This window comes from Molothrus aeneus, chromosome 19, assembly GCF_037042795.1.
Source record: "Molothrus aeneus isolate 106 chromosome 19, BPBGC_Maene_1.0, whole genome shotgun sequence".
In the NCBI taxonomy this organism is placed as follows: domain Eukaryota; kingdom Metazoa; phylum Chordata; class Aves; order Passeriformes; family Icteridae; genus Molothrus; species Molothrus aeneus.
The window spans coordinates 3,729,547-3,755,840 of record NC_089664.1 but is presented as its reverse complement, the minus strand read 5'-3'; the positions used below and the strand labels follow the sequence as shown (position 1 = coordinate 3,755,840).

At 52.1% G+C, this 26,294-nt stretch overlaps 1 protein-coding gene across 1 annotated transcript in view; it reads left to right on the top strand.

The window, feature by feature from the left end:
• Positions 1-26,294, top strand: part of ASTN2 (astrotactin 2) — a 351,752-nt gene that overhangs the window by 244,834 nt on the left and 80,624 nt on the right. The window contains exons 17-19 of the mRNA XM_066563103.1: positions 5,250-5,515; positions 19,584-19,717; positions 21,691-21,839. Coding sequence (XP_066419200.1) covers positions 5,250-5,515; positions 19,584-19,717; positions 21,691-21,839 — 549 coding nt within the window. The remainder of the gene's footprint in view (positions 1-5,249; positions 5,516-19,583; positions 19,718-21,690; positions 21,840-26,294) is intronic.

Sequence of the window (26,294 nt, the reverse complement as noted above, 5' to 3'; positions counted from 1 at the left end):
TTCCTGAAGCCGGGACACTGTTCCCGAAGCCGGGACGGTGTTCCCAAAGCCGGGATGGTGTTCCCGAAGCCGGGATGGTGTTCCCGAAGCCTGGACGCTGTTCCCAAAGCCGGGACGGTGTTCCCAAAGCCAGGATGATGTTCCCGAAGCCGGGACACTGTTCCCAAAGCCGGGACGGTGTTCCCAAAGCCCGGATGGTGTTCCCAAAGCCGGGACGGTGTTCCCGAAGCCTGGACGCTGTTCCCAAAGCCGGGACGGTGTTCCCGGTGCCGGGATCCCAGCGCCGTCCCGCCGCGGTGCCACGAGAGGGCAGCAGGGCCCCACGGACCGGCTCGGGCATGGCCGGGACCCCGCCGCGGGGAGGGACGGCCGGACAGCCCCGCAGTGACCCCGCAGTGCCTGTCCCGAGCCCCGCATCCCGCAACCCCCGGCTGAGCGCATGGCAGTGGCATTCCCACGGGCTTTCGTGCCCCGAGTCCCAAAAGTCGCCCAGCGGTTCCTCGGGAGCAATCTCCTGCCCAACCCACAGCTGAGTCTCTTCCTCTTCCCAGAAAGGACCTTGGGAGCATCCTGGCAGGGGTCACCTGCTGAGCTCCGGGACTGGGGTGTTGGTGGTTGTTTGCTGGTTTGGCTGGGGCGGTGTTTCCCCCTCATCCTAGAATGGTTTGGGTTGGAAGGGACCTTAAAGCCCACCCAGTGCCACCCCTGCCATGGCAGGGACACCTCCCACTGTCCCAGGTGCTCCCAGCCCTGTCCAGCCTGGCCTTGGGCACTGCCAGGGATCCAGGGGCAGCCACAGCTGCTCTGGGCACCCTGTGCCAGGGCCTGCCCACCCTCATGAAGAAGAACTTATTACTGATAACCCATCTAACCCTGCTCTCTGCCAGCCATTCCCTCTTGTCCTGTCCCATCCTTCCTGCACACGTGGATGGATGTGCCAGACTCACACCCCTTGGACACTGTGCCCATGCCTTTCTCACAGCCTCAGCAGTGTTTGCCATCACTAACAACAGGCTCTTAAATTTGTCCAAGCTCTTCACAGACCTGCTGGCCACTGCACTGACAGTATCTCAGGGCAGGAAAAATTCCCAGGCAAACACATCTATTGATTTCCTTTCTAACTCCCTTTGGATGGATTTGCCAGCAAAAAGGGTATTATTCCACCAGGTGATAAACAGGCAGCCTGTGTCAGTGGGTGAGTCCTGGCCACAAGTCCCCACTGTCCCACCTGTGGTGGCACTAGGTCTGTCCAGTGAAGGGTGCTGTATGGGGAAGGTGGACCAGAATTCCCTCTTCCTTGCATAAAATGCAAATCCCAGTTCCTGAATCCGTCCCAGCTGAGCAGCCTGTTGGTGTTGGTGGGGTTAACCTGCTGAGCCTGTAGGAATCCCTACCTGGGTCTGTTCCCACTGTTCCCTCTACAACTCCAGCTGGAGAGCCTTCTCCTGTCCTTGTTCCAAGCATTTCTGCTCTTCAGGAGATATCACTTCCTAGCCCTGATATAGCTGCATTCTTGTGGCAAGTGGAATGGTTCCCAGTTTTGGGATGACCTGGGGATCTTTTGGAAGAGGTGTTGTATGAAATGCTGAGCCACTAGGAAACCCATCTTCTCCTGGGAGCTCTCAGGACAGGACAGCACTCCAGTACAAATTAGGCATTATGCTGTTGTTTTTGTTGTAGTGGTGGTGTTCCCCTGCTCCCTCATGTCCAGGCACCAGGAGGTGCTGCTGGTAATGCTGGAAGCATTTTCCCACATCAGCAGCTGCTGCATCCTGAGCAGGGACCCCTTTGTGCATGCACACACCTCGTGTTATAGGATTGTAAAATCCTGGTGGAGCCCAGAAACAGAGCCAGGCATCCCAGCAGGCAAACAGTACCTCTGCACACCCTGCTCTGCTCATTCTCCCTTCCTTCCAAGGCCTGATGCCTGACACAAAGCTGTTATTTTATTTGTTTGGTTGTGGTAGTTGTTTGTTTATTTGGTTGGTTGGTTTTTGTGTTTTGGTTGTTTTTTAAACCCGTATTTCAGACAAACAAACTAAAACTCCCACAAGTTGCCATGATGTGTCCAACTGCATCTGAAGCTCTCTGCTCCCAAACAGATGTTTCCAGGGTTGAGCTGAGTTGCCAGCAGTGTTAGTGACAGCATGCTCAGATTCAGGGGCTGATAAGGGATCCCCATATCCTCACTGCTGCAGCTGAGCCTCCTCCTCTTCCCAGAAAGGACCTTGGGAGCATCCTGGCAGGGGTTACCTGCAAAGCCCTCCCCCAGGAGTGAAGCAGAGGCTTTGCAGGAGTGTCCTGGGAGGTTATCCTGTTCTATATAGGCAATAAAAGCCAGGCTGAGCCTACAAGAACTTGTTGGGCTTCTCCAGTTCACTGCTGAGCCCTCTCCTTGCATGCAGGGAACTGAAGAGAGAACCAAAACTCATGTCAGATGTAGGGCAGGGGGAAACTGAGGGACCCCAATTCCATCTTCCCAGGCTATAGTTGCAATGGCAGGTACAGGTGTGTGGTTTTGGGGGAAATTACCTCTCAGATCTGAAAACCTCCTCTGTGAGATGCTCTGAGTGGTGGGCTGAGAGGGAAGTCCAGCAAGGAAACCTCCAGCTTTCTAGGGATGAGGCACCTGAGCAAGCAGATGAGGAGCACCTCCTCCTCAGTGCCTGTCTCTGGCTCTGGAAGAGCTGGCTCACAAGCAGGGTGTGCTGCTGCTGCTCCCAGATAAGTTCCAGTAGCAGAAACGGGGGGATTATTTTGTTAGGGCTGTGTGTAAGCACCCCAAACACATCCCACAAAAGCTACCAGGAATTGCCATCCAGTGCTGATGCCATCTAAGTGTTTGGATGAGAGCTGGCAATTTGACAATGCAGCCAGTTTCCCTCTGCTAACCCTGGTCCTATTTCATTTTCCTCCTTTGGAGTTGTACCCAGAGCCCTCATACAAGGGAAAACCATGGATCTTTGTCAGTCTGCAAAGGAATCCTTTTCCCCAGTGCAGCTGGGATCTGTTCTAAAGAGGATTAACTGCAGACAGCCAATTCCACCTCAGCCATGAAGCCTGCTCTGCTCACAGGTCTGCCATGAATCACCCAGCTCTGTGGTTGATCTGTCATTGAGCCCATGGCTGCTGGGGAAGGGCAGCTGCTCTGCTCACAGTTTTCTACCTTACCTCATTTTCAGAACTCTGGGCCTTCATCTGTGCAGCTCCACCTGAGCACTGCTGCTCCTGAAATGGCTTTGTTCCCACTGGTTGGTATATAGTGATCCATAATTCTTAGCTATAAGGCAAATAATTCAGAAGGAAGGTTTGATATCCTGTTGCCAGCCATGAGATAACTGATTCCACCGTCTTTTCAGCCCTGTGTTCATGTCCTCCCTTAAAGAATGGCTCCAAAACTTCCTTCTCCATGAAGGGTCTCTAAAGTTGCTTCAGCTCTGGTGAAGAAGCTTTGCAGCCTAGAAGTGTAATTGTCTCCTTTCTCTTCTACACATACTTCAGTAGTGATGTTAGAAGATGCTACTCTTAGTGACAAATGAGAAGAGGCTCGTGGTATCCCCTTATAAATTCCTTCCTTCTCTGCCACCCTGTTTTTCAAGGCTTCATGCCTTTCCCTTATGAGACTTGAAGTTGCCTGGAGCTGATCTTCCAGAAAATGATCTCTCCAAGAAGCAGCTCCAACTGCTGTTTCCCATGTCTGTGTACACCAGTGTCTCCCTAGATGCTGAAACATCTCTCTGCAACCTTCTTTTAATTTATCTTAGCAACTGCTCCCCTTCTATTCCACTAAAACACGGGTCGGTTGGAATTTGCTCGTTCTCCCCATCACAGCTTTGATCCTGTGCACAGAAGTGTTCCCTGACAGCCAGACAGCAGGGAAGGACTGTCCCTACCCTGAGGGCTCTGGGAGTCATGAATGAATGCTGTTTACTTGGATTTCCAAATGGCTTGTGCCTTGCCAGATCAGCTGCATGTCACTGCAAGCCCAGTGTGCTGAGACAACCCTTGCTCCTCTTCTGCTCCTCTCAGGACTGGGAATTTGTTGCTAGAGGAAACAGCCATAAGATGAAGAAAGCCTTTTCTTCTGTAGGTCTATCACCAGGTTATAAAAGTTGGGCCTTCTTGGGTCAACCCAGCTACAGACAAAGAATTTAAATGGAAGCGTACAGGGCAGACATTGGAACCGTCTCCTTTGCTCAAGTGTGATGCTTCCCTTGGCCTTAGCAAGTGTTTGGAGGAACACAGAACAATGTAAAGGTTCTCCAGGTTTATTCCCTTCTGCTTAAGATCACCAGGAGGTTTCCCAGTGGGTTTCAAAGGCCTGACTGTTTCCTGAAAGCAGTGTTGGCAGTTTGGTTCTGGTAATGCCTCCATCTATTCTCCAAGCACTGAGTTGGTTCTCATACCTGCTTTTCCTCACTGCCAAGGGGCTCCATCCCTCCATGAAGTCCTTTTGCAGCCTCTTTGGATCCATTTCACTGCCCTGGATAATGTCACCCACAAGAGTGACCTGAGGACCACAAGGACTAGAGGGGGCTGGTGGTAGGGTGGGAAAAAGGGCATTCAGCTCCTTGGCCTGGTCCCTTTGAGGACTTTTCTCTTGGGCAGGGAAGATACACTGAGGTGATTTTGTCTCATTTTGGAGCACAGAAAGTGGATATGCAAGTTAGAAAACAGAAGAACATGAGTTAGAAAAGAGAAGACCAATCCGTTCTGTAGTTTGTCTGGAAAAGCTCACACTTCCAAGGAGTGACCAGCAAGTCCTGTTTTTCTCCTTTTCTCCTTGACCTTTCTTTTTTTCCTGCTCCCACCTGGCCTGCACCTTCAGCAGCTGCATTTATCCTGTGTGCAGCACAGTTTGGCTTTGGGAAGAGCCTTAAGCTGAGCTTTGTTTAATTCTGTTTGGTTTCTTCCTTTCCCTCGCCCAGAAACAACTGAGCTTGGGAGCAAGAAGGAACTGAAATCTGTGCCCTTCATCATCATCTGACAGCCCAGGTGCTGTCAGATGACCACCTGATCTCAGGTGTGGAGATCCCTGTCCCTCTACCTAACACCTGTGCCAGTGGCCTGGCAAGGAGCAGCTCAGAGATCAACAGGGTGGTGCCTCTGTACCACTTTTATTCTGCTCCCACCTGGCTTGCACCTTCAGCAGCTGCATTTATCATGACTGGAGGACAGTTTGGCTTTGGGAAAAGTCCTGAGCTGGGCATTGTTTAACTCTGTTTGGTTTCTTCCTTTCTCTAACCCAGAAACAACTGAGCTTGGGAACAAGAAAGAGCTGAAATCCATGCCCTTCATCACGTACCTGTCAGGCCTGCTGACAGCCCAGATGCTGTCAGATGACCACCTGATCTCAGGTGTGGAGATCCACTGCGAGGAGAAAGGGCGCTGCCCCTCCACCTGCCACCTGTGCCGGCGGCCTGGCAAGGAGCAGCTCAGCCCCAGCCCGGTTCTGCTGGAGATCAACAGGGTGGTGCCTCTGTACGCTCTGATCCAGGACAACGACACCAGGGAGGTGAGTGACGGGCCAGCCCCACCTCTGTGACCTCACCCTGTCCCCTCTCAGGTCCCCTCCTGCAGTTCCCTGGAGCGAGGCAGGTGTTTGCATGTGTGGGATTGTTGTAGAAGATGAAACAGGAAAGCCTTATCAATATGATTGTCTGGCAAAAGGTTTTGAGAATATAGAAACTATAAGCAAGATTGATATGAAAGCAAGCTTTGAGATCCCTCAGTTACTGAACAACTGGAAAACAATGGTGTGGCCAGCTGAAGGTGATCCCCTTTTGATGGAACAACACCCTCTGCTTGCAGACAGGCCCAAGGATCAGAGCAGACCCTGCCAGCTTGGCAGAAGGGGCCCAAAGAGGAGTTTGTAGGGTTTAAAATGTAACACAGTGTGGTAATGTAATGATTCTTATAGGCTGTATGGAAATGCTATAGGATTTGTATCTTGTACTGGATTGGTTAGTGAGAATTAGAATATTCAACACAGAAGAAGATTTATGGTATTGTAATGAAAACCTCACGCTCTTACCCCTTTTTACTCCCTTATGCTTTTGCTCTCTTACCCTTTTACTCTCTCACCCTCTCATCCTCTCTCCCCCTCTCTTCTCTCAGGCCTGCTCTGAGCTGTGCCTGGCAGCTCCCAGCAGGGCCCTGCCCCCAGGCCCTTTGCAATAAACCCCAAGTTCCAGCCCTGGCTGCAGAGATCTCTCATCTCCCTCCATCCCCACTGTCCTACCCCCTGACGCTCCTACATGGGATGGTGTTGGTGATGGAGCTGGAAGGTTCTGCTGCCCACAGCCCTCTCAGACCTGCATCTCCCTGCCTTCAATAGGTTCAAGACAATGCCAAGACCTCAGTCATTCCCAGTGTCCATGCTGGTGTGCAGGATGTGTCCTGTGGAGAGGTCTCAGGAGCCAAGCACCAGCTCAGTCCCTCACTCCTGGCTCCAAGATGTAGGACAGACCTATTTGAGGGGGGGCTAAAGTCCTCCAGGGCTCAGTGTGGCTTTGCAAAGGTGCAGAGGGAGGGCAGAACCATCCCCTTGGGACAGTCCCACAGCCACAGGAGGTCCCTGCTCTTCCAGGAGAGACCAGCCAGGCTGGAGGTCAGCGGTCCCTGGCGTTGGGCTCCTGCAAGAGCTTCAGTGTTAATCCTGTGGAGATTGGGTTCCCACTTTCTCTGCTCACTGCCACTCCCACCCCTCTGCACAGCCTTCTGACCCCAATCTCAAGCCCAGAAATGACAGACCTGCTTAAAGTCACTTATTGGCACTGAGCCTGTACTTGATTGGGATGTCTCAAGTGAGCCAGCGTGCAGCTGTGGGTGGGCTGCAGAGGGCTGCAGGTCAGGAAACAACCCTGGCACCTGGAGGTGTGAGCACCAGGAATGATGCTTCATTCCCTTCCCACTCCATGGAGAGAAGAGTCCTGATGCTTCTCCTGGTACCCAAGTTTCTGGGTACTGTCTCTGGTTTCTTCCTTTCCCTCACCCAGAAACTACTGAGCTTGGGAACAAGAAGGAGCTGAAATCTGTGCCCGGGGGTGTCTCTGGGGAGTTTCTGGGTGCTGTCTCTGGGGAGTCACTCCTTGCCTACCTCTTGATCTGGTTCCTGCTTTCCCATCTATCAGCCCTCTTGGTCCTTGCATGAAGCCATGCCTGACTTCCACACCTCAGTTTCTGGGACTTTTCCTCAAACTCCCTTTCTCCCACTGTTTCCTTCATTCTCAGCCCACCCTGTGCCTGCTTTTCCCATTGGGCAGTTCTTCTGTAGAGGTTGGCCTGCCCTGTCAGTGTGCCCAGGGCAGTGCTGGGATGAGGCACTACAGGTACAGGGAGAGCAGTGGGACAGCTGGCTGCCTTCAGGCAAGAAAGATGTGCATCCCAGCAGCAATCTGCTGGAAAACATTCTTTTAGGGATTCAATAGGTACATTAGCCAGCAAGGAGGGGATAACAGTGAAGAGCCCAGCAGGATCTGTAGGATTTCCATGGATCCTGCATCACCCTGTGCCCAGGTGACAATGCCAGCCTGCCTCTCTGAGCCTGGCTGCAATCTCCCCCCTTCTTCCTCCTCCTCATCTTCCTCCTCAGCTGTCCCCCCAGTCCTGCCAACACTGCTGGGCTCACTCGGGGCGCCTCCTTGTCCTGAGGAGCTGCAGTCTGTTCCTTCCCTCCCTCCTCCCCTGGCCCCATCAGCTGCAGCTGGAGCCCAGCCTGCATTGTGCTTTCTGCTGAGAAAACCAGCAAACAAACAAAGCCCCAGCACAGACACCCCAGCAATATTCCCTGGGGTTGTGCTGCCTGTGTCTCTCCTCCTCTTCCTCTTCCACCTGCTCGCCCAGGGCTGGAGGGGCATGCCCTGGGAGCCTGTCCCTGTGTGAGGGTGCTGTGTGGGGGGCTCCCCTCGCCCCAGGGGAGCTGCAGGGTGGAGGGGATGCTGCCAGAGCAGGCACTAAGGGAGCTGGCAGTGAGCAGCGTGTGCCAGGACAGGTCACTTTGTGCCATCTCAGTGCAAGGGGGCAGCAGGTGGGATATGCTCTCTTGTCTTACCACCCCCTCCTTAGCTGGGTCTGGCTGTTTCAGCTGTAGGCTTCTCTTGACATCCCCTCCTCTCATCCCTTCCTCCCTACAACCATCCCAGACCATTCCCATGCTTGCTCCAGCAGGACACAAGGGAGTGTTTTCTGCATTTCCTGTCCCTATTTCTCTTTCCTAGTCATTCCCATTCTCTCTGCATGAACCCCTTGTGTTGCATCAGCTCCATCACTTTCCCCTTCTTGCTCACTTCTGATGGGCTGTCCTGCTCCCTCCATCCCTTCACCCCAGCTTGTTTCTCCCCCTTCTCTCCACCAGCCTCTCTCCTGCAGGATTTTTATTCTCTCCCTCTCCTTTTTTTGCTGTCCTTGGCACCACAAGCAGGGGCAAATCCTGGTTCTGAAGGCTGAAATCCAGCTGAGGACCTTGCTGCTAGCTCTGCACAAACCTTGGTTCTCCATGTGGTGGTGTTCACAGGGGTCCCAGGATGAGGGAAGCGATGAGGATCTGACTCCATGTTTCAGAAGGCTGATTTATTATTTTATGATATATATTATATTAAAACTATACTAAAAGAATAGAAGAAAGGATTCCATCAGAAGGCTAGCTAAGAATAGAATAGGAAAGAATGATAACAAAGGCTTGTGACTGACTGAGACAGTCCGGACAGCTGGACTGTGTTGGCCATTAATTACAAATATCCAACATGGGCCAATCCCAGATGCACCTGTTGCATTCCACAGCAGAGATAATCATTGGTTACATTTTGTTCCTGAGGCCTCTCAGCTTCTCAGGAGAAAAAATCCTAAGGAAAGGATTTTTCATAAAAGATGTCTGCGACATCTCTGCACTGGAGGTTGTTCCAGGCAGCCTGGGCTGGGCAGAGCTGTAGCTGCCTCTCTGGAAGAAGTGGAGCTCATGGGGGCCATGTGCCTCTCCTGGAGAGGATGGTTTGGTGTGGGGTTAGTGCTGCCTCTGTGGAAAGCTGTCCCCATCCTCTTGTGGCACCATGAGCTCAAGCATGATGGATGCCCATGGAGGGCAGGAGCATCATCTCTCCCTCACCTTCCCCTGTGAGCAGGGAGGGTTACCATGAAAGAGAAAGGGATTTAGGGGTGGGAAGGACTTGCCACCACCACGAGGACATCAGCCTGTCAACCAAGACCCAGCAGAGATTACTGTGACTCTGTGTATTGAGAGGTTCCCACAGGGTGTGTCCCACCAGGAGCACCTCATGGTTCATCTGAGTGATGAAATACCCATTTTCAGCACCAAACAGAGGCCAGGGGTGTCGCAGGCACTGCAGAGTGGTGTTCTCCTGTGCCATAAATAGGATTTTCACTTGGCTGGGCTGAACCAAGTCCGGCATCTCCAATCCTGAGTGCTCCATTGCCTGCTTTTCTCCCTTCACATAGATGGTTCCTGATCAATGCAGTGAGTACTGACCTTAGAGGAACTGCAGGCACATCCCAACTCCTGCAGTGTTAAAAAAAAGAAATTGTAAACACTCTTTACATATGTGTCCACAAAGACAATGCTGTATAGACAGATAACAAGGTCATTAACAAGGTGGATATTGACTTCTATAAACTTGGCTGAAAGTTTTCCTGTATAAGCTGAGCAGCAAAGATGAAGCAAAACACAGGTAAAAGACATTTTGCCCTCTTCAGCATGTGTATTTTTTTAATAGGTTTGTCTTTTCATCTGCCTTAGTGCAGTGAGTTATGAACTTTTTAAAATTTACAGCTCCAGCCCTGTCCAAGGCCGTGTTCTCCGTTGCTGATGACCTTGCCAGACTCTTAAATGCTGGGGTTTCAGTTTCCATGCTGGGTGTCTGCTGTGGACTGATTTGTGGTATTTCTTTGTGTGCATGTTTGATTTCAGCTAAAACTGACCATTTCCAAGCAGGAGATGAGGTGAAAATATATCACTTTGCCCACGTGAAATGAGTTAAAAAACTCTTTATTTCCATGTCAGTGGGAATTGCTGTTTTCTTCTTGCTTTGAAGCCAGGGCCTGAAATGTAAAGAGCTCCAGGAGTTTTGCCTTTTGCTGTCCAGGGAGAATTTGTCCAGAGGAAATGTCCTCACGGTAACTCTCAGCTCGGTGTGATCTGTCCTCCCAGCCCAGCTCCAGCACGACTCCTGCTCCCAGCAGTGGGGAGAAGCAATCTCAGTATAAGGAAAAGCATCAGGCCCCTCTTTTCCTTCTTGTATTTAGTGAGAACTATGGGCTGAGATCCTGCTAGGAATTTCTTTGTTTCCCCCTGTGGTTTAATAGTGTTGGTCAATGAATTTGCACCATCGCTGGTCACTGCAGCCTGGCTGGGGGCTGTGGCAGTGCTGGAGCGTGCCAGGGTGAAGGAGATGGTTTTGGAGGTCCAAGCAGCTCTTGAAGGGCTTTGTTGGATGTATTTTCTGCAGCTGTCACGCTGGTGTGGCTGTGGGTGGCAGGTTTGACAGGAAGGACTCTTGCTGGAGCAGAGGCAGTGCTGGAGTCCCCCCTGCCCCAGTCCCTGTCACCTGGTGAGCTCCAGCTCATCCAAGCATTCTACAGGACCATTGCTGTCACAGCTCCAGTGCTCTCAGAGTCTGAGTGATCACACTGGGACTTCCAAAGGTGTAAAGAGACAGAGAAGCTGTGACTTTGGCTGTCCTCTCCCAGGAGCTCTGTGGATCCTGCATCAGTTTTGACTGATGCCAGCATCTCTCTTGTGCTCCCTGTGTGCTCTGCAGCAGTGCAGACACCACACTGGTCCCTCCACATGAAGCTGGAGGAGATTCTCCACTGCAGGGCTGTGGAGGAAACCTCCACTAGTGCCAGTGGCTGGCCATGCCCAGCAGCAAGGAGCTTCTCTCTGTGGTGGGGCTGTCTGCTGGCAAAATGCTCTCAGCACTCAGGGGCTGGATGGATGCTGTTCAGTGCATGTGGTGGGAGAGAAGAGAGAGGTGGTGACCCCAGGTGCTTTCACTCTGGGGAACATCCTGGAGTCAAAGACAAGAGCTGCTCCTCACCCCAATTAGAGTCCCCTCAGGTTATGATGACTTTCCTCCTCCACCTTAAACACATTTCTGCCAGCCACAGGGTGGGCACCATCTTTCTTACTGCCCAGGACAGCCCTGGAGTGCACCCAGAGGCACAGACTGAGTGAGAGCACAGCTGTGCATGATCTGCAAATGTCCTTGTCCCTCACAGGCTGGCAGGGAACACCCTGCTTCCCCCATTGTGACCGTGTTCACAGGGGTCTCAGGATGAGGGAAGAGATGAGGATCTGACTCCATGTTTCAGAAGGCTGATTTATTATTTTATCATGTATATTACATTAAAACTATACTAAAAGAATAGAAGAAAGGATTTCATCAGAAGGCTGGCTAAGAATAGAATAATAAAGAAATGATAACAAAGGTTCTGTCTCGGACTCTCTGTCTGAGCCAGCTGGGCTGTGATTGGCCATTAATGAGAAACAACTACATGAGCCCAATCCCAGATGCACCTGTTGCATTCCACAGCAGCAGATAATCATTGTTTACATTTTGTTCCTGAGGCCTCTCAGCTTCTCAGGAGGAAAAATCCTAAAGAAAGGATTTTTCATAAAAGATGTCTGTGACACCCCATCCCCTCCCAGGGCATCCTTGACAGGGATGTACATGTGCATGTACAGAGCCACAGGGCAGCTGTGGCCAGTGGAGGAGAGAAAAGGCAAGGTATGTTGGGCTGTGTGACCCCTCCTGTACATGATCTGCTCATTTTTCCCCAAAAAAACCCTGAAACAAGCTTCTGTGGAGCAGCTCAGCCAGCTGCAGAAATGCTTAGAGGGTGGTGTGGTGAGGGGGGTGTGGAGAAGGGAGGCAGGAGAGATCAATCTCACTCCTACTGGGAAATGGACTCAAACTCCTGCTGTGTGTATTTAAGGAGACAAATGGATGTGGAGCCTGGATTTTTAGGAGACCCCTAGGACCTTGCTTTAATTCGAAAATTGAGTAATCTCAGCATTTGCTGCAGCCATGGTCTCCTCACAGCACACATGGCCCAGCCCATTGTGTGGGGGCTTGCTGGGGGGCTCATCCCTGTGCTGCTGCTCCCACTGGCCTCAGCAGGAGCCCAGAGCATGCCTGGGACCCTGGCAGGGCTCTTGGGGACAGCTTCTTCACGTGCTGGGGTCACCAGCTCGGATGACAAGTGAGGTTGGAACAAAATTCCCCATTTTTAACGCCCACTCCTTGCCCAGGAGCCATCTCCTGCAGAGCAGAGCGTGGCCACTGCTGTCCCCACTGTCCCACCAGTGTCCCCAGGCTGGCAGGGTGTTTTTAGCCAGCGTGAAAGGTGTCCCCGAGGCCATGGGCTCAGTTTGACCCCAGTCCAGCACCATGGCAGAGCCTCTGGAGGACACACAGCATCCCCAAAGCAGCTCCTGAAGGCCTGGGGACACAGAGCCAGGGATTTCTTCTTCCACTGCCAAAGCTGGCAGGGAGCCTGGCCCAAACGGGGGACAGTGTTCTTGTGGTTGAGGTGAGTTTTTTGGTTTGATCTGGGGTGTGTTTCTTTTTATTTGTTGTTGGTTTGTTTGAATACCTGCTAATTGGCCCTTGTGCTTCTCCTCTGGCCCTGGAGCATCGTGCTGCAGCTCCAGCTCCCCTTTCCAGGGGAAGAATGGCAGCATTGTCCTGCCTGGCTGGGGCTATAATGAGGAGCTTTGTGCCGAGGTGTGAGAGCAGAGCCGGCCCCCCAGGAGGGCTCAGTGCAGCACACAGGGCTCTGATTTCCCCTCTGATTTCCCGGGTTTCACAGTGTCCTCTGCCACCCCCTGGGATCCTGTTATTCTGTAAATAACAGAAACCAGGCTGCTGCCCACCCTGGGTCCCTCCCAGCACCCTGACCTTTCCAGCACACCACTGATGCCCCTTTCCAGGATGAAGTGCTGGTGGTGCTGCTCCTGGGGAGAGGCAGGCAGAGGCAGGAAGGGCGTGAGCAGCACAGGATGGGATCACCTGCCAACAGCAAAACTCCATCCTCCTTTGCTGTGAGCCTGGAGCACCAAAACTTCATCCTTTGCTGTGAACTTAGAGGAGAAAAACTCCATCCTCCTTTGCTGTGAGCCTAGAGCACCAAAACTTCATCCTTTGCTGTGAACTTAGAGGAGCAAAACTCCATCCTCCTTTGCTGTGAGCCTAGAGCAACAAAACTCCATCCTCCTTTGCTGTGAAGCTGGCCTTATGGACACGAATTGCATGATCCTGGGAAGACTCTCTGGCCTGGGAAATCCTTAGCTTTCCTCCCCTTTTATTTTTGTTTTTCTTCCCCCCTTCCAGAGATATCTAGGCTAAGGAGTGGCATTTACCTCCTGTGAGCAGCACTGAGCATTGCTGGAAGGGCATGGAAGGCTTTTCCTCCAGCCACCCTGCCATCATGGTAGCATCCTGTTCAGGCTGTGAAAGCCCTTCTGGAGCCTTCATCCTCCTCCAGTGGCCCTGCCTGTGCCTGAGGGAAGGTGTTGGTGTGCAGGCCCAATCTCCATCCTGCCAACAGGAGAGGACAGGATGTGTCCGTTTGCTGCCATGTCCCTGGACATGGGATGGATCCTGTCTGCTGGCATGGCTCAGCGTGCTTCCACATTTCCCTCTCTCCTTCTGCACTGAGAAGAACAAAAAAGCAAACAGAGATTGGGAAATCAGTGCAAAATCCAAAAGGAACCTAAGTTCCAGCTTACAGATCATCTCCTTTTATCTGCAGCCCATCTCTGTCCAGCCTACATGTTCACCTGTGGTTGGTTTTTTTTTGTTTGTTTGGGTTTTTTTGTTTGTTTTTTTTTTTTTTTTTTAATCTCCCTGCATTTCCTTTTTAATTTTTCCAGAAACAGAGATATGCATTGTAGACTCAGTGAGCCAGATTTTCATGTCTCTGTCAGCCATGGAGAGGACCAGATACTGACAGACAAGCACCCAACACACGTCCTTTCCAGTATCCCATCTGCAAACACCAGCCCTGTGGTGTGTGCTGAGTCCTGCAAATGCTGATCTGGAAGGTTCCTTCACGTCCTATCACTTTCCCCTCCTGGGATGTCAACAGACAACCCACAGTTAGAAATAACTTAATGCTTCTCCCTCCATCAGCCAGGTCTAACAGAGGACAAAGGAAGTGTTCTTCTCCATTCTGTTACAGAGTGTCTCAGCTATAAAATGGGGCCAAATGGCCTCCCCCTGAGCACAAATAACAACAGGAGAAAGATCCATATGCAATCGAGTGTAGGATGAATGTGCTTAGCTGATCATTTGTTTCCCTAATATTTTTTTTATGAATAGGCTTAGCTTATGGTAAGATGGGACTTTATGGTCCTGTAAGTCTTGCTTGTGTCAAAACAAATGAACTAGCCATCCTAGGGGGGAACTATCAATCCAATAGATGTGTGTGCATGGGTGTGGGGAATCAGACCTATTATACCTTTAAGAGCAAATTAGATGCTGTTCCTATGATTCATAAAGCTATATATCTAATGGCATGACTCGTCATCTAGAAAATAAACGTTTCGAGCCAGTTTCTCATCTCATAAATTTCCCCTCTGGCACCGAAGGACATAAACTAAATGGGCTGACTCACAGGGAAACAATACAATTTGGATACTTTTAAATGAGAGATAAAATTGCCTTAGGGCACACAGGGGTGTTGGGGTCCTGGGGAGTGGTTGGCAAGCACAGGACAGTGCATTAGGGGTCACTGCCATTCCCAGGGCATCAATCACTCCTGGGAATCCCTTCATGATTCCAGACCTTCTTGGGCCTGTGGAGACATGACCACCATGATGAAGCATGCAAAATGGAAGTGGTCATGTTTGAGATGGACTCGTGTAGGTGCTGTCTCCTGGCAGGGAGGAGAGCACTCAGTGCGCGCTCTGAGCATGGCAGGGAAGGACAGGAGATGTGGAGAGCCCAGCCCAAGGCAGGGGGAGAAGGTGCTTCTCAGCCACCAGAGATCCGGAAGGTCCCTGTGCTTTCATTGCCTCCTGAAGCTCTTCCAAAGCAGCAAAACCTCATCCTCCTTTGTTGTGAGCCTGGAGTAGCAAAACTTCAGCCTTCTTTTGCAGCTTCCTATGGGATAGATCTCAGCACCTTCACTGCATCCTTGTCCATCACTCTTGGTCCTCCTGCACCACTGGGGTCCTTGTTTGGGTGGCAGCTGCCATTCCCTTCTTCTATGTGATCTTACCCATTTCTGCTCCCCATCAATTTGCCCTTGATGCTTCCCCACCCCTCAACACACACTCCCCAGCCCCAGTGGGAAAACCCCAGGAGCCACTGTCTCAGAATTCCACTGGAAAGCAAGAAAACATAGAATTCCAGAATCACTGAGGTTGCAAAGGACTTCCAATACTGAGTCCAACATTTAACCAATCACCCCCTTGTCACACCACAGCACTAGTGCCTCATTCAGCTGTTTCTTGAACACCTCCAGGGATGGGCACTCCACCACCTACCTAAGCAGCCCCTTCTAATGCCTGACCACCCTTTCAGTCAAGAAATTCCCGCTGATATCCAACCCAAACCTCCCCTGGCCCAGCCTGAGGCCGTTCCCTCTGCTCCTGTCCCTGTTCCCTGGGAGCAGAACCCGACCCCCCTGGCTGTCCCCTTCTGTCAGGAGCTGTGCAGAGCCACAAGGGCCCCTGAGCCTCCTTTGCTCCAGGCTGAGCCCCTGCCCAGCTCCCTCAGCCTCTCCTGGTGTTCTGTGCTCTTCCCTGGACACACTCCAGCCCTTCAATGTCTTTCTTGTCATGAGTGGCTGAGCCAGAACTGGGCTCAGCACCCAAGGTGTAGCCTCACCAACACCTGGCACAGAGGGACAAGGCAGGCACAAGCCCTGGCTCTTGCCTGGCACAGAGGGACAAGGCAGGGACAAGCCTTGGCTGCCTGGCTCTCCCAGCCTGGCCCTGACGTGAATCAGGACAGAGGCAGGAGCCAGCAGGGGCAGCCCTGCTCCCAGTAACCTGGTTAGGGGATGGAGGTGTGCCCGCCCTAATGAGCACAGCATCCATCCCCTAACCTCGTTTGTGTGAAGGGTGACACAAGGCAGATGACAGCTGGGCACCTGAAGGATCTAATTAAAACCTGTGTGAGGCTGGGCAGGCAGAGCAAGGGGGATTGCTCATCCAGCTAGTGCTTAACAGCAGGAAAAAAGCAAAACAAGGAGTTGGCTACTGCATTTACTAAAGGGCATGGATGGGGTGGGTGGGGTTTCTTCCCTAAGTCGGGGATGTGCAAGGAGGAGCCGGGTTAGGGGACAGGGAGGGGGTGTGCAGAGTGACAGGGCTGGGGGACAGTGGGGCAGTGGCAGCAGTGTGACAGTGCAGCAGTGTGACAGTGGGGCAGTGGCAGCAGTGTGACAATGGAGCAATGCAGCAGTGTGACAGTGGGGCAGTGTGCCAGTGCAGCAGTGGCAGCAGTGTGCCAGTGCAGCAGTGTGGCAGTGGCAGCAGTGTGACAGTGCAGCAGTGTGACAATGGAGCAGTGCAGCAGTGTGGCAGTGCGGCAGTGTGACAGTGGGGCAGTGTGACAGTGGGGCAGTGGCAGCAGTGTGACAGTGCGGCAGTGTGACAGTGCAGCAGTGTGACAGTGTGACAGTGCAGCAGTGTGACAATGGAGCAGTGCAGCAGTGTGACAGTGCAGCAGTGTGACAGTGGGGCAGTGTGACAGTGCAGCAGTGGAAGCAGTGTGACAGTGTGACAGTGCAGCAGTGTGACAGTGCAGCAGTGTGGCAGTGCAGCAGTGCAGCAGTGTGACAGTGGGGCAGTGGCAGCAGTGTGACAGTGGGGCAGTGGCAGCAGTGCAGCAGTGTGACAGTGCAGCAGTGTGGCAGTGCAGCAGTGTGACAATGGAGCAGTGCAGCAGTGTGACAGTGCAGCAGTGTGGCAGTGCAGCAGTGCAGCAGTGTGACAGTGGGGCAGTGGCAGCAGTGTGACAGTGGGGCAGTGGCAGCAGTGCAGCAGTGTGACAGTGCAGCAGTGGCAGCAGTGTGACAGTGTGGCAGTGCAGCAGTGTGGCAGTGGCAGCAGTGTGACAGTGCAGCAGTGTGGCAGTGCAGCAGTGTGACAGTGTGGCAGTGCAGCAGTGTGACAGTGCAGCAGTGTGGCAGTGGCAGCAGTGTGACAGTGGGGCAGTGTGACAGTGGGGCAGTGGCAGCAGTGTGGCAGTGGCAGCAGTGTGACAGTGGGGCAGTGGCAGCAGTGTGACAGTGGGGTAGTGCAGCAGTGTGACAGTGCAGCAGTGCAGCAGTGGCAGCAGTGTGGCAGTGCAGCAGTGTGACAGTGGGGCAGTGGCAGCAGTGTGACAGTGCAGCAGTGGCAGCAGTGTGACAGTGTGACAGTGTGGCAGTGCGGCAGTGTGGCAGTGCAGCAGTGTGACAGTGTGGCAGTGGCAGCAGTGTGACAGTGCAGCAGTGTGACAGTGCAGCAGTGTGACAGTGCAGCAGTGTGACAATGGAGCAGTGCAGCAGTGTGACAGTGCAGCAGTGTGACAGTGGGGCAGTGGCAGCAGTGTGACAGTGTGACAGTGCAGCAGTGTGACAGTGTGACAGTGTGGCAGTGCGGCAGTGTGGCAGTGCGGCAGTGTGACAGTGGGGCAGTGGCAGCAGTGTGACAGTGCAGCTTTTCCCGGGATCACCCACATCTGTCTTCCCCTGCAGTGCCTGTCTGTGCACACAGGTACCTCAGCACAGGGTGTTTATCTTGCTCCCTAGGGAGAGCACATGCTTCCCCATCCATCTGCACACATCCTTTGCTGTTCCTCTCCTGCACGGACCCGCTGCTCTCTCTCTCATGTGTCTGCATCCATTTATCTGGGTGTCAGATAAACTCCTCTCTTCATCCCTCTCTCCAATTACTTTGGATGCCCTTTCCAGCCTAGCACTTCAATTACTTTCTAAAGAACAGAGTAAAATAATGTCACCTTTTCTTTCTTTCACCTGTTTGTTCCTTCCTTGGGTTTTGGGGTTTTTTTTCCAATTTTTTCCATCTGGAACAGTCCCATTTTGTAAATGCCTGGAAGCAGAAAATTTTGTAGACGCAAGAGCCTCGAGGCACCTCATTAAAGGTGCTGGGGGTGTTTGGGGAGAGCAACAAAACCCTGGACAATGGCAGCCCTGACGTCAGGCTCTATTTATACCTCCTCCTTTCAGAAACCTCCCTGGGATGGAGCTTTTCCTGGAGTTTTCTGCTCAGTGCTGCTGCCTGAGCTGTCCCTGTGCTCCTCAAAGGGCACAGATTTATTTCTAGGCGTACCCTTGCAGCACAGGCCATATCAGCAGGGCCAGGCTTCCGCAGGCAACTTCTCGTGGAAGAGTAGTGTTGCCACAAGTGAGGCTGCTCCATGTGGATGAGGACCTGTGGAGGTGTTTCAGCTCCCAAATGTGCCTCTTGAAAGGTCAAAAGTGTTAGAGCTTTGTTCTAGTGGCTGTGTTATGGTGTTCTTATTATTCCAGATGGGTGTTGTGGCTTTGCGGGGTTGGGTTGGATGTTGGCTTTGTGTGTGTGAAGGAGATGTTTTTGAAACTGGAAGTTGAATTACAGCTGAAGGGTAGTGGGAGAAACCACCATAAATCCATGTGGTCCAAACTAGAGCAGGATATGGAGTGAGGGATGCCCCATCCTGTGGGATGATCACAGCAGGGACACTGAGGGGTGAGACCTGGAGGGCTTTGCCAATTCTGACCACAGTTATTATTCCAGGGATTCATTGGTGTAATTAGGAGCAGTCAGGGTGGCTCCTGAGGACATCCTGCAAGTTTTTTCCAGGTTTTATTTTTTCCTTACAGCTAGTGCTGTTTTGCTTGTGAGTGTTTCTTAGACAAATGAATAAAGCAGCAGTTTGCTTGCAGGAGGGCGCTTTGTGTGAATAGCAAACCTGTGAGAAGGATGGAAGGGGTGTTGTTGGGAATTTGGGCATTACTTTATTCTCAGGGGGACAGAAACAGCTGGGCAGAAGGGCACAGGGAAGAGTGGAAGAGTTTCACTGTACACAGCAGCACTGTGTGTGTTATATTGCAGGCACTGTGTGTGTTATGTTCACTGTCACAGAGGAACTGATGCTTGTGCTTCTTTGGGCAGCTCTGTCCTCCCCCACAGGAGATCCCCATCCCCACTCCAAAAGCATTCAGGGATGAACCAGCACCACTCAAGACATGGGAGTTAAACCCAGGGAGGTGAAGGGCCATGCAGAGAGGCTGTGGCAAAGCTGGGAGGACACATTCCCCCAGCCCATCCCATGTTTCCTGATCCCAGGGCTCTGTCCTCCCCCACAGGAGATCCCCATCCCCACTCCAAAAGATTCAGGGATGAACCAGCATCACTCAAGACATGGGAGTTAAGCCCAGGGAGGTGAAGGGCCATGGCCAAGGCCATGCAGAGAGGCTGTGGCAGAGCTGGGGAAGACACATTCCCCAACCCATCCCGTGTTTCCTGATCCCAGGGCTCTGCACACTCCCCCCGATGCTCAGCCCCAAAGCCTGGCCAGATTTCACTGAGTCTTTAGCACACATGTTCACGCTTTTTGTTCTCACGTCAGGCCTTCAAGGGAGCCCTGATGAGCTCATACTGGTGCTCTGGGAAAGGTGATGTTATCGAAGACTGGTGCAGGTGCGACCTCAACGCCTTCGATGAGAACGGACTCCCGAACTGCAGCCCTCTCCCTCCGCCTGTGTACGTATCCTGTGAGCCCTCCAGGGATCGCCAGCCCCTTCCCCGTGGGTCACAGCCCCCAGAACCACCCCATTTCCCAGGGGCTCAGCCCATGGGCACCTCCTTCTGCACCCTGGGGGCTGGGGGCTGCAGTCCAGCCCTCCTCACTGTGTGAGTGATGTCTTTAGGATATCCTGGCTCTGGCTGTGGCCCTGGAAGGTTTCCTTATAGATTTTCATCACCTGATTAGCAGGGCTTGTAGAATGGGATTTCAAATGCTGAAAGAAATGGAATTACAGTGCAATTCATTGTGGCTTGTCAGAGCAAGAGCAAATCAGGAGCAAACTGATGGGGAATTAGCTGAGAAAGCAGGAAGACTGGCTCCAGCGAGCCACAAGGACCAGAACACCTTCTTAGTGAGCCAATATCCTCAGAGGGGATTCATTTCCCATCTGGAGTCCAGCAAACATGCTGTGTGTTTGGAGCCAGACTCTCCATAGCCCTGTACTTGGTGTTGTCATCTACCCTGGAGCAGAGGGAGTGGACGCCTCTGCATTAGCACAGCCAGGAGCTCAGAGCTCCTTCCTCTGCCTTCATCCCGGCCCACGTTGTTCCTGCTCTGGGCAGGAGCTCCTGCACAGCTGCCCTGCTCTGGCTCTCACCCACGCCCCTCAGAGGTTTGCAGCTGGGTGAATTCACTCTGCTTCTCCCCCTCTCTCCCTCCCTCACCTTGGCCATGCAGACCTGACCCTTCCCTCCTGTGGACTCAGCCCTGCTGGGCTTCAAGAACCTGGATCTTCTCCTGTTTTGCTCCTGGGGAAAAGGTCCCTGCTCACCTTGCTGAAGTTCAGCAGCTCTTCCAGATAATGAAGGCCCCTTTAGATGTGATATTTGGGGTGGCATGAGCTTGCCTTCTCCAGGAGCAGGGGGAGGCTCCCAAGGGCACACATTGCAATAGGCTGGACTCAACTAACTTCAGCTTTTTGATGCTCAGTAGCCCCTGTGACCTCTGTCCTTGGGGCTTTGTGGGCACACCCACATGTGTCAATGTGGGCTTTTCTAGGGTGTCCTGCTTAGAGATGTGGATTCCTCCCCAGAAATGGAGCTCATGTGTTAGGAAGGATGAAAGTTTGACAAGAAAGTCTCACAGATATGTGTGTGCTTAGCAAAAAGATTTTTAAATGTAGAGTCTGATGAAGGAATAGAGATAGAAGTAAGTTTTGATACAGAAGAAAAGAATTGCTGAGCCAGTCTCACTGGATAACCAAGGAGGCAAAGGCTGTGTTAGTTAGAAGGGGTTTTATGGCTTAGAGCAAAGGATAAACCCACCCCAAACAAGAAGATGTTTTTACCAAGAAGAAAGATAGCACAGGCAAACAAGGCAGCAAATGTTGCAAGTAGAAAAAAGGTCTCAGAATTTTCCACTGCAAGAAAACTGAAAAAGAACTTCTAGATTAAACTGTAATGTACTGACTTTGAGTGATTGGAGAACAGTAACATGAATATGGTAATTATAGTAGTTATGATAGGCTGTAGATAATAGTTAAGGTATAGATTGGTTCTGCTGTATTAAGATGCTCAGCAAAGAAAAGTATAGAATGCATTGGAACCAAAAGAAAAGGATAGAATGCATTGTAACCAAAACCAAAGGGTCTCCAGGCCTGCCTGCAGCTGGAGCTGACATCTGTGGGCACAGCTCTGTCACCCATGACCCTGGGCTGCTGTGACACCTTGGATGCAATAAACTGCATTTTGGATACACTAAACTGCATTTTGGAGAGCTGCCTGGAGCCTCGCATCTCTCATTTAGACTCTTACACTGGCGCCCAACGTGGGGCACCATTAGTAAGAGCCTGAATGAGGGATGCAGGTCCCCAGGCCTGCTGTAACACCTTGGATAAAACAAACTGCATTTTGGAGAGCTGCCTGGAGTCCCTCATCTCTCATTCAGGCTCTCACACTCATGTCTTGTTCTCTCACTGTCTCCTGCCCAGCCTGCGGCTCTCCCCCAACGTGGAGCCCTCCAGCACCGTGGTGTCTCTGGAGTGGCTGGATGTGCAGCCTGCCATCGGGACCAAGGTGTCAGACTACGTCCTGCAGCACAAGAAGGTGGATGAGTACACGGACACAGACCTTTACACAGGTGGGTGTGAGGGAGGGCAACCTCCTCGTGGTGCAGAGGGCTCCTGGCCATGCTTCCTGTGCCCTGCCTGGCTGGGAGCAGCTGATTCGGTGGAGAATAGAGCCAAGGTGTTACAGGAGGTATCAAACCCACTCCATTTAGGAGAGGTTTCTGGAATCTTCTGCAGACATGGTGATTTGAGGGAAAAGGGAATTACAAAAACACAGTGAGGCAGAAGGAAATTATTTGGCCTTTTTTGGGGAGGGGATCTGTGAGTTGGAATTTCTGAGGTGGGTGTTGATCTGATCAGTCTGAAATGCCCCAGGGTGGTGGTTGTAGGGGAAAAGTCATCCTTCAACAGCTTAAGGGCTTTGCTGGTCTGTTCCAGTGAGTGACCAGTGACCCACCTTTGAAAGGACATTTTCAGTTGTCTTGCACACCTATCAGAGGAACTCAAAACCTACAATATTTAGGGAGATCGCTTAAAGACCACAAAATTTCTCCAGGAGAACCTGAAACTTCCCTGGGTTGGAGTTTAGCTCTCAGGCTTGTACTGAGCTGCTCTACACTGTAAAAAGGCTTTGTCAGCAGCTCAATCCATGCTCCAGGAGCTGCTGGACAAGGCAGAGGACTGTGAAGGATGGGACTTGATTTGGGTGAGTAAATGATGGATTTCAGAAAATAGGACTTGAGACCCTGAGTGATAGCAGTGCTGCAGGGAAAGCCAGGCAGAACCTACTGCTTTTTGCTTGAGGATTTTCGATGTAGTTTTTTAAAGAAGCTCAAAAAAGTTGTCAGGGGCAGCTGGGCAGTTGATGAAAGCAGAAATTTACCTGGGACAGGGCTGGTGTTGGAGTGCAGAACCTCACAGTCCACGTGCAGACCTGCATGGGCTCCCAGGGCACCCTGGCAAGATGTTTAGCTGTGTTTCCCTGTTGGGAAGACAGGCTCAGGAAGAGCATTTAGACCTCACAGACACAAGGAAGTTTCCACCCTCCCTGGTCACCTCAAGCCCATCTATTCTGCAGCGTAGATGCCACTATATCCAAAAATCATGTGCTATAAGAGCTGGCCTGTCTCTGTTGGAGACAGCCACATCCCCACCTCCTGGGGGGGTTCCAGCTGTTTGTGGAGACCCCTGAAAGAAGGAGAAGGGGTCTCCACAAGCAGGAGACCTGCAGGAGGTGCCTGGCTCATACACCAGTCCCATCCCTTGGGCCCTTTCTCCTGCATCCTGCCATCATCCCCTCCCAAAGCTGCCTGATGTGACCACAGACTCTGGGTTATGTCTCTGGTTTCATGGCATGGAAGAAGGTTTGTTCTTTGTCTTGGAGGAGCACCTTGCAGTAATGGGGAAAGAAAACAAGCCACCAAAGGAGGGGCTTTGTTTTGGATGGGGATTCCAGATTGCTCACACATCAGTCAGGTGAGGCCAGACCAGGGAAACATGGGGTTTCTCCTTTGAAGTGGCTGGATCTTTGCCTGGCAGCCAGAGTAGGAAATACAGATTATTATTATTATTTTCCTTTTATGACTGCCATGTGTTTGACAGGCAATTGAATTCATTGTGGGGAGCTTCCCTCCCCTCTGCCTGCTCTGGGGGACTGTTTGGGACAGAATGACCCTATTAACAATTAAAGAGAAAAGCCAATCCTAAATCTCTCCCTTTTTTTTTTTCTGTGTTGTTTATAACCAAACAACATTCCTGCCTTCAATCCTTTCTTACCCTACAGGCCTCCAATCCCAGATGACTTGATTCCTTTAAATACCTTGTGTAGGTTTGCAGAGATGCTGACTGCTACAGCTCTCTACAGCCAAAAATCCTGTCCTGGATATCCCCTGAACACCATCACCCACCCATCCTGCTGCACCACAGCTTCTCCCCTCTGAGCAGCATCCACAAAAACAATAACTCAGCCTCAGAGGGGGAATCTTTGGGAGGGGAGTGTGGGATATGAAATTTGGGTAGGTTTTGGAGTGTGGGATATGAAATTTGGATGGCTTTTGATGCATATGGGCAGTTCTTCCTTCCCCATCAGTCTCCCAGCTGCTGGCAGGGAGGAGCAGGTTGTTCCCATTGCTGGGAGGTACATGACAGGTATTTGCAGAGGGGGCCAACTCTGGGCTGGGAGGATCTCAGAAGGATCTTGTAGGGCTCTTGAGGATGCTGCCACTCATCCCTTGGAAATACTGAGTTTAAATGAGTAGGTTATTTGTACTTGGACAGTGGTTTTGTTTGCTTTATTCCAGTTGTAGACATTTCTTATTGTGATTCCTGGTGCTGACATGGGCTAGAGCTCTGCCAACCTGTTCTTCATCCCCATGGCAAACTAGGTGGTACCCAGTCCCAGCCTCACCTGCCTTCTGCCTTCCTCCTGCCCCTCAAAACCCTCCAGTCTCTCACCCTTGCAAAACTCCTTGGCCTCCTCCTTGTTCTGCAAGTGGAAGATGTAACCATTCCCTTGAGCCAGAAAACATTTCCTCCTCTTCCTCTTGGAGCAGAGTCAGGAGGGAGTTTTGAGACTGGTCTAGCGTGGGTCCCCTCTGCTCCCTGCTGGGCTCCACGCGAGACAGGGATGGGCAGGGAGCCTGCGTGGCTCGGGTGCCCTCAGCTGCATGAGGTTTTTTAAGAGGCTTGTTACTGGTGCTTAGAAAAACACAGCCCTTGGCCCATCTGAGGCTGAGAGGAGGTGAACTTGTGTGTGAAACAAACCACGCTTTCAACACCAGCGTGCTCGGGAGCCAGCCGGGGAGGCGGGGAGCAATTACAGCCCAAACTGTTTATTAAAACTTGTGGAAATTACTCATAACTCCATGTGTGCCACGGCTTTGTAGTTGAGTGATGCTCTTTGTTTGAACGTGGGGCTCTCAGAGAGGGCGTGAGGCGCACATGTGTGTGTGTGTGTCTGTGTGTCTGTGTGTCTGTGTGTCTGTGTGTCTGTGTGTGTGTGCAGCCAGCCCGCCAGCGCATTATGTCATGGACCAAGCAGGCGCTGCACTTGAGAGAGGGAGAGGGAGAAATGTGTTTTACAGGGTGAGGTACAAGCTGAAATGGCTGTGAACATCTGGAACTGATATTAGGCTTGGAAAATGTTTTCTGTCACTCCAACACTCCTCTGGAGGAAGGTTTGTGAAGTTAAGAAGCTCCAAAGGGGATGAGGGGGAGGGATGAGGGGATAACATGGCTGTGATGCAAAGTGCTTTTCATGTCTCCATTCTCTAAGCTGGGCCATGTCCCTGCATCTGCCAGACTTGGCACCTGGGCTGTCACCACTTCTTGTTGCTGTGGCCCTGGCTTAGGAGGTCCCCTGGACCAGCTGAGCCTCCCTTACCTGAGAGTGCAGCATCTTCCAGCCTGTGCTGGAAGACAGAAGGATCCTTGTCCTGGTTTTAGGGTTGGGAGCTGGGGAGCTAAGCTGGGAGGCCTTGTGTGAAAGCTGAAGGGTGAAATCCTCAGGAGGGAACAGGCAGACCTAGGCCTGGTTTAACAGCACCTGGACCTTCTCTGGTGCCCACCTGGGAGGTCAGACCCACCTGCATTTGGGGAGGCTGCTGTGAGTTTGTGTAATGCAAGGTTTAGAAATAAAAAAGTGCTTTGAATGTGTTTTTAGAACATTTTGGGGAATGGCAGGGGGAGGAGGAAGGACTGGGCTTGGCTGTGTGATGGATTGGGGTTTGTGGGCTGGGCTGTGTTGCTCCTGGGGTGGTGGCTGCGCTGCTGCTGTGATGTTCTCGGTCCCTTTCTCAAAGTTCTCTCCCTGGTGCAGTTTTCTTCCCCTTGTGCCCACATCTCTGATGCTGCTGGGTCTCTGAACACCCATCTCTGGGGGGGCTGCCTTGTGCCTGCGCAGGGCATGGTGAGGAGGCTGGGGAAGGGGTGGTTTGAGTGAATCTCAAAGAACTTTGCTGGTGATAAGTCAGACCTTGCACACTCTGACATAAGAATGGACGCTCCCTTAATCTGCAAATGGAGGGCACAAAACAAGACAAAGAGATAAAATTCCTTCCTTGAGGTCACAAGAGCCATGAATTAATCTCAGCATGGGGCAGTGCTCACCTGTGAGGGCAGAGACAGCTGCAGGTCCTGGATCCCCCAGCTCTGTGCCCTGTCCTGTGGTCCCTCCTCCATGGACCCTCAGGCACTGCATCCCCCAGTCTTTCACCACCACTGCGGTGAGCAGCCCTGGATGTGAGCACAGCACAGGCAAGAGCAGTGTCCTTGAGCATGAATCCACCTCCTCCTGCCTGTGCTTCAGTATCAAAGTGGGTTCAGCTGGGGAGATGCAGAGGAACAAACGTCACTTGCTGTCCCCGTGGTTGAAGGTGACAGCGAGTGTGAATGAGGTGTTGTCCCAATGCACTGCTGGCTCTGTGCTGCTGATGGCAAATCACAGAAGGATTAGGAGCCTCTTCCCCTCTCCCAGAGTTTCATCTTCTGTCCTGCTCTGTGCTGGCTCCCACACTGTGGTTTTGCCC